The 8,222-nt window shown below is 37.7% G+C and overlaps 1 protein-coding gene across 5 annotated transcripts in view; it reads left to right on the top strand.

The window, feature by feature from the left end:
* Positions 1–1,409: 1,409 nt before the first annotated feature.
* The window catches only part of tp63 (tumor protein p63), a 40,083-nt gene continuing 33,270 nt past the window's right edge, over positions 1,410–8,222 (top strand). The window contains exons 1-3 of one of the 5 annotated variants that reach the window (XM_008407663.2): positions 1,410–1,637; positions 7,209–7,337; positions 7,452–7,581. In XM_008407663.2, coding sequence (XP_008405885.1) covers positions 1,585–1,637; positions 7,209–7,337; positions 7,452–7,581 — 312 coding nt within the window. In that variant the 5' untranslated portion in view covers positions 1,410–1,584. Of the gene's footprint in view, positions 1,638–4,554; positions 4,613–7,208; positions 7,338–7,451; positions 7,582–8,222 lie in introns of those variants that run through there. The other 4 variants (XM_008407662.2, XM_008407658.2, XM_008407657.2 and 1 more) reach the window with 4 other exon arrangements.

Raw genomic sequence — 8,222 nt, forward strand, 5'->3', positions numbered from 1 at the left:
TAGGTTTACATCGCCATACTGTCCGGACCAGGGGAAGTGGGTTCAGGGATTTGGCACGGTATCTGCCTACATAGCAGTTAATGGAGGCCAAAGCAACAAATGCTCAAGCTTAAAAACAAATTCTTTTTATGTTTTGTTTTAATAGTTGCTTTAAACTGACAAGGTCTGGAGAGGACAAGTAATGTAACATTTTTGTTGATTTATGTTGTTTTCCCTTCTGACTCTCTTCACTGACTTGGCACACGATTAAAGGTGCTTCTATTTAAAGGGACAGTTCAGAAGAAAGAAGCAGTTATTGCCTTCCCACCAGCAGGACATGCTTTGTCTTTTCACTTTTATTTAGTACAAATTATTCTGTGAGATACCCCCAGTCCAAGAGGGACAAAGAGCAAAGTGAACTTTTCCTGACTCAAAACAACTCCATTCTCAAACTAGCATAGTAGTTTAAGGGAAATGTATTTGTAAACCTTTAAACTGTTATGTTCGCTTTTATATATATATATGAACAAAACTTTGCTTGTTCCGTTCACATTACTTGCTTGACATCGGAAGGTTAATGATGACGCACCACCTCCAACTTCCATTTCCTGCGCATGTACTTACCTGTTTCCTTGTAAATAAACGCTCAATGCAAATGCGAGAACCAGTTAAGGATTTATAAAATAGCATCAGAATAAACTATTTTATGAAATCGGAGAGAGGTCCACTTTGACCTCTGCCAATCTCTGACTAGCCTTTACCATAAGCCTCCAGAATAAACTAATTTGCATTCATACTAAATGAAGACACCAAAAGAGTTATTTACCATAGCTAAGATATAACCTTTTTTTCACAGAATCTCACTTTAAAAATCCCCAAATAATGGAGTTGAGAGAATATTTCATTTTCTCTCCAGCGCTGGCGGATCTTTAAATAAAGCGTGACGCAACAGACTTGCTCTCAGCTGTCCGAAACCGCTTTGGAATCTGGGTGGAAATGTCAGAACAAGGCCAGAGCAGCACATGGAAAAGAAGAGGACGAGAAGGAGCTTTTCAGGATGTAGGGGCTGTAGTCGTCTGTGTGTGTGTGTGTGTGTGTGTGTGTGTGTGTGTGTGTGTGTGTGTGTGTGTGTGTGTGTGTGNTGTGTGTGTGTGTGTGTGTGTGTGTGTGTGTGTGTGTGTGTGTGTGCGCGCGTGTGTGTGTGTGTGTGCGTGCGTGCGTGCGTGTGTGTGTGTGTTGGGCTGGAGAGGGGTGTACAGGGGTCAAATGTAGTTGCTTGATATCTATATCCTGGCAACAGAGAGTGAGTGATATCTTGTACAACTGTAGCAGGGGATTGGTCAGCGGGTCAGCCAAGGCCCCTCCTATCAGCGCAGCAGCCTAAGAAAAAAAATACCTAAATTCAAAACATCTCTGAAACTTTCCCCACTCTGCACTGTACCCCCCGGCACTTTAACCGAGGTCTCTTTAGTTGTAATCTATTAATGTCTGTGGAGGTCATTTGCTTTTGCTGTAAGCTGAGTTTGGTTTTGTAGCTCAAGCACCGGTGTTTCTTCACGTAGCGCTCACGACAAGCTGGTTCAAAGTGAAGTTTGGCATGACAACATGAACTCACCTTACGCAGCTTTGCAGTATTACCCAGAGTTTCCATTTCGTCGGTAAGTACTCGCATAAACAGTTTTGATATCATGAGATTGTTCAGCCGGATACTTAAAAGGCTCTCATTAACAATGACAGATGCACTGAAAATTGGTGCTTCTTATTGCTATTATCTTAATAGATTTGCTTTTGGGGGTAAAAAAAAAGACTGTTAATTGCCAATAATGGGAACATCCTGTCCTTTGTTTGATGCCAAGTGTGTGTGGAGGTCCAAAGCGCCCTGACGACAGTGGCGTCTGCCCGGATCCTCAGCTGCTGCTTGGTCCTGATATATTTTTATGTGTGGCTCACCTATGGCAACAGTGGTAGTGTGGAGGGGTATTTAGGGCTGATAGCAGACACAAAACCTTACCCACGGATCTTCATCTGATTAATTATTTAAAGAGGATTAAACCATGAAGTTCATGTAAAAAAAAAAGAAAAAAAAGTATTTAATAAGGGGGCTTCTGGTTCAGTGGGTGACCCAGACTGATCCCAGTTTTTCTCAGTCCATGAAAGCCTTTGACAGCTTTATTTACCAAGGTGATGATTATGATGACATGTCATATTACGGTAACTTTACAGTTGTGTGATGAGAAATTAAGTGCATTTTTGGCATTAAACTGGTATTATTTTATCACCTGAATTTGGCTGTCCTAATTTAATTGATATGCATTTGAATTTAAATCTGCCTATATGATTGGATTGTGCTTATATGAACTGGGTTGGTTATGAGTTGGACCTCTTTACCTTGACATTTGCTCATAAGTAAATTATGAGCAATTATGAGTGCTACATAAGTAAATTAAACTGCTCAAATTGTATTATTCTGAAAATCTGGAAGTAGCCACATACTTACGGAAAAAGATTAAATAAAAAAAATTATACATTTCCAGAAAAAAATCCCAACAAAAAATAATGCAAAAGAATTAAATAACTTTGATAGGAAAATGAAGAAAATAGGTAAAAGTAAAAATAAATAAACTAATAATAATAATAATAATAATAATAATAATAAAGAAAAACATTAAAGAACACTGGTAAAAAAACACACATAAAGAACAGTAATTTATAACAATTACTGACTTTATATCAGTAATTTTATATTGATATAAAATCAATTACTGAAAAATGTATGTATTTATTTATTTTACTTTTAATAAAAGGCAAAATAAATAAATAATAAATATCTAGGTAGAACATAGATTAGAAAAGAATAAAAACACTGAGAACACAAAGGGAAAACATATAAAACAAAATCAAACAGTATAAATCTATATAGAAAACAAAGTTAAAGAATATAAATATTCCAATATAAAGGTGGAAATTGAACATATGCTGGAATACATTAGCACAAAGATCTAAGTCTAGTGATTAGAAGTGCAGTGAATCATTACAAATTCATCAACATCTCAAGAGTTTAAATCCCTTCATCTTTTTCAGTTTATTTCCAGATCTACGTCCTTGTCGATCTGTTCATCCTTTCTTACCGAATCTACACCAGAAGGCTTATTCCAGCAGAGTTTGTTTCTTGTTTTTATGGACATAGAGAATGTCCTCACAGTCTTTTTGCACATTAAGTTAAAAAATACAGCCTTTAAAATTTCCTGTAAAAAAAAAAAAAAAAGACCAGAGAAAATTTTCTCAAGTTTTTTCTTAGTAAAGCTGTGATCAGTGGCTCTTCAAACTGTCTTTGTGAATGAAAAGCTTGGTAGCCTTCATTTTTTTGTGATTTCATTTTTCTCCACAAGTGTCTATTCTCTCCCCCTAATGAACAAACCACCATGTTTTCACTACCATTTAACTGTTTCGCCTCCCTAAAAGTAAGGGGATAAGGGAAGGGACACTGGGGCTTTCTATTGTTTTGCAGTCATGTCCCTCTTCCAGTCGGGTCTGATGGATGAGGGGGGGGAGACGGTTCTTAAAGCCTTTGAAAAGTGATTAATAACGACACTGGAGAAGGGCCCCCGATAGCCCAGGCTGTTTGTTTTGATTGCATTTTCATCGGCTGCTGTGCCCAACCTGCCAAGAGACAATGGCCGTCCCTGTTTAGCGGTGACCTCTGGCCCTGTCTCGTCTGGAGGCGCTGCGCTGTGTTTAAGTGGATGCTGAACAGCCTTTGCCTCTGGCTACCTGAAAAACTCTCTGAGTAACCCGACACCACAAACGCAGAGAAACCAACTGCGAGAAAAAGGGATAACACCCTCTAAACCAGTGAAGCAAAAATAAATTGTTACATGAAATAAAGAGAAGCAAAAGAAAAAAATATTGTAATAAACCCTAAAAGAAAGAGATGGAATTACTTTATGCCATGTTTATCTGCATAAAAGAACATTGTTCTTTGTAAAACGTAATTTTTCCAAGTTCAGTTATTACTTTTTTCCTCTTTTTTAAAAGGGTGGATTTTTAAAACTTGTTGATTTAAATATTGAAGTGTGAACAGAAACTTTGTACATCCTAGTCTCAAGACTGACATTGTGGCAGTAGTATTATAGGTATTGTTATGATAAATCAGAAACTAGATTACAAAAAGTGAGCAAGCCACACGTGAGTAAGCTTGAGCTGTTGATGTATGATGCGAATAATTAAAAAATGTATTCAAGGTTGTTTTTCTCACTATAAACCTGATGCTCTACTTTAACTCATGAGGTCTGGACTGTCACTGGTCAAAATAAAATGCTGAAGGAGAAAGATTAGAGTTTTATACAGAATAATGAGATGACTGTTAAACTAGTTTGACATAAAAGACCGAGGATTAAAGCTGCTCTTAAAAAGAGCTTAACACGATTTAAGCCCTGGTAAAAACACACCTTTATCTGCTCTATTTAAAGGCATGTCACAGGTTCTCTATATGCTGTTCAGCTAAGCTGTTAACTGGTACATATCGAGACAGATATCATCTCGCGATATTTTAATATTAGCACGCTAATCAGTGAGGCCTCAAGGACGTCTACGAAAACACTGGCTCTTCGTTGCATTGCATATTTCATTACAGGTAATTTCATAACCGTAGTCTGAAGAAATACGTCAAAGTTACACAAACTCTTCATTTTGTGCAGTTAAGGGGAAAAATGTAGGATATTTATGTGTGTTTTAATATTAGCGCGGTTAGCTTAAAGAGTTTCTGAGATAGCCGAATATGCTAGTCTTGTCATGCGCAATTGGCTTATTAGTGAGAAAACCCGAGCGGCTTTTTGTAATATTTATGGTATTCTGGCGGATAAAGCACTTGCTAAAGGTAAATGTAGCTTTTCGTCATTTTAAAAACATATGCTAATACACCCAGTGGAATAAAATAAACTAGTTTAAAATTAGTTGTGCTACCTGGCACGTCAAAGAAAAGTTGTTTTAACCCTTGTGCGTGCGAGGACTGAGGCAAACGTAGAGGTCTATTGAAAATGATACAGGTTTTACGTGTGTGGGGGGTCGGTTGGACACCATTTCGACATACAAGGGTTAAGCACATTCATTGACTAATTCACAAACTATGTCACCCTTTTTTAAAAGGAAGACTTATTTTGTCTTTAAAAATACAACCTATTTCAGCTTAAGTTATAATTTAAGCTGAATGGCTCCACAATTTTACAAAATGTAATAAAAAGTAGTAGTTTATCAGTAAGAGGCACGTGTTAGGCGATATTTTCTTGATAATACTTTCTATAAAACTTCTGCTTTTTAAAAACCACAGATAGAATAAATCCAAATTATTTAGCGCACAGTGTATTATTGAGAAACCCTTATTGTATTAATTAAAGCTCAGTCAAAAATATGTAATTTTTGTTTGTTTGTTTTAATCCAGACCACTTTACACCAGGTGTCAAATGTGGTGGAAAGTATCAAAAAGAACATGGGTGGAAGGGGATAAAAGACTTGTTGAAAAACGCCAAAGTCTTAACTAGTTTCCTTTTAAATACACAAACATTTCCCATGTTCCAATACATAATAAGAATCTCTCCTACAGTCAGAATTGTGACTATTTAAGTCAAAATTACTGGAAAGCTGATAGTTGTAAGTTAAACAGTGTTCACAAAAAACAAAATCTTATTAATAAAACTCATGGGCATTGAAAAAAGTAAAAATCTATACCCAAAACTAGAAGCAATTTTTCACAATTTAGCAAGGTTCTAATAATCTATTAGTCAACATGTTTATTTCAAACGTGTTAAAAACACCAGATGGAACTAAATTAGTTACTCTGGTCCCGTTACAAGCCCAGTTAATCAATAAATGGGTATCAGAACTGAATAAAACTAACTGAATTGGAAAAAAACTAACTAGAGTGAGTCCAAAAAGATAAGTAGACGATTTAAACATGAAAATGACACAACAATTTCATCTTGTGTGGAAGCGTAGTTTTCAGAGCTGAGCTTGATTTTAGTTAACAGGTGACAAAATACTGTTTAAAATTTCTCAGTTTTGAACTTTTACAAGTGGATTTAAAACTTTTCTCATTAAAATCCCTGTTTTAGTGAATCTTTACACAGTGTAGCGCTATCCCATTCTCACTAGCCTTTACTGCTGTAAGTTTTTATTATGAACATGATTTGTGAGAACACAACATTTGCTTTCTTTTATATTTTTATGAACAGAAGAAAGATACCACAGAGTAGTGTGGTGAGATGTTGTTATTCAGCTTTCAATAATAATATGTGTATTTATTGACAGAACTCATGGGCAGTGATTCAGGTTGCTAAATAAAACCAGCTGAGGAGACGTTTACCGAACTGCTGAATCCAATTTGAAGTCCTTTCAGGGTTAAACCCAAAGCAGTGTGTAGCTTCTAATTGTAAGTGCACTTAATAAACTCAAGCTTCAAACTTGTTCTCCAACTACAAAAGTGTGACAGTGAAGGGCTTACTCATCAGCAGGACAAAGACAAAAACATCCCACCCTTATTATTCTTTTTTTTGACATTGCAAGCTGAAACGTAATCCCTCATCTGAAACTCTGCAGTCCCCCGTGGGTGTCTGGCGGATAATTAGAATTTTTTGCTTCATTAGATATGCCTGTGTTTTTTAAGTCAGGTATTAATATCCTTCATCACACAGCGTTGGGGAATTCCAAAACCTAAAATAGTGCCAGCTTCGGATCACGGCTGCCCCGTCAGCCCACCTCTCGGGCTCGTCCGGCTGCACACGCATACCAGAAGTGGTGGCAGCGCTATCGCATAGACCACGGGGGGAATTCCACTCGCCTCAGACTGCAGCACGCGCGTCGCTTCCAGCAGGAACAATGGCGGGGCCGGGCTCTGCGGCAGGTGTAATGTTTCAGGGGAGCAGGTCAAAGTGCCTCTGTCTGAATGGTGCATAATCACCATTATGTGTAGTACAAATATTCAGTATTATGCAGGCTGACTTCTTCACAATGGATGTGACTTCAAGAATGGCTGCCTGCAGGACTCCTCCTTCCTTTCTTCCCCCTGACTGGGTGGCCACATCTCAGCCCTGCACATCAACTCTGACTCTGTTTGCTGACTGCACACCTTTTTTTAAAAAATAAATAAAAACTACAAATTAAAACGCTCTACAAAACCTTTTTACAGAATTGATTGTTGTAAGATAACTGACTGACAAAGATGTCTCTCTTTGCAGACTCAGGGACCCGTCATCTCTGCTGTCCTGGAGAGAAGGCTCATTATTTACTACAATGAGCCAGCCGGGACAGACGGCTGACTTCTTCAGTCAGGATGTGTTTAACCAGTTGTTTGATATGCTGGACCAGTGAGTGAATATTATGAAAAAACAAACATCTGAATTATTCGTGGAAATTGGTGACTGTAAGTAACTTTAAAAAAAAATGCCCATGAACAATGTTCTTGTTTTTGTCTTGCTTAGGTCTACCATCCATTCAGTCCAGCCCATTGAGCTCAACTTCACCGAGAGTCCGACTGATGGCTCAGCGGGGAACACCATTCAGATCAGTATGGACTGCATAACGATGCATGAGCCAGACGACATGGTTTCTGTGAGTATGTCGATTTCACAGAAATTAGTTTAGCTGTTTTTGACTCTCTGTCTGAGATGATTTGACTGAAGGATGTAGAGAAGCGACAATAATGAAAAAAACCACAAAAAAAACTCTTACTACAATTTTAAATATGCACTGCAGCAAGTCAGCTGATTTTTTCCAATAGGATACAAAAATGGCAGCAATGTTCAAATCTATTTTTGGATCTCTTAAAACTGCAGTATGAACTTTTATAAAATATTTTTTACATCTTCAAACTGTCACCATGTTGTGACAGTTTGGTCCAATCAAGCTCATGCATGTGCTGCTCAATGTGCTAATGGTGGAGAAACAACTTACTGTTCCAGGAAAACTCTATATCCACTGTCATTTGTGGCTGTGCTAACTAGCTTTAGCATTTGTAGTAGGCTACGCTGAGGTAAACCAGCTGTAGCCTAGCAGAGAGCAAGTTGGAGGGTGTACACGAGGGTGTACAGGAGGAGTGTGACAGCGCAGCACACTCCTCCTGGTTCTAATTGGTTGTTTCTGATGCAGCTGTGTATTTGATCATAAGTTATCTGTCTTAAATTATACTGTCACAACTTAATGACTGTAACAAGTATGTAAAACACACACACACATATATATATATATATATA

This window comes from Poecilia reticulata, linkage group LG4 (genome assembly GCF_000633615.1).
Source record: "Poecilia reticulata strain Guanapo linkage group LG4, Guppy_female_1.0+MT, whole genome shotgun sequence".
In the NCBI taxonomy this organism is placed as follows: Eukaryota; Metazoa; Chordata; class Actinopteri; order Cyprinodontiformes; family Poeciliidae; genus Poecilia; species Poecilia reticulata.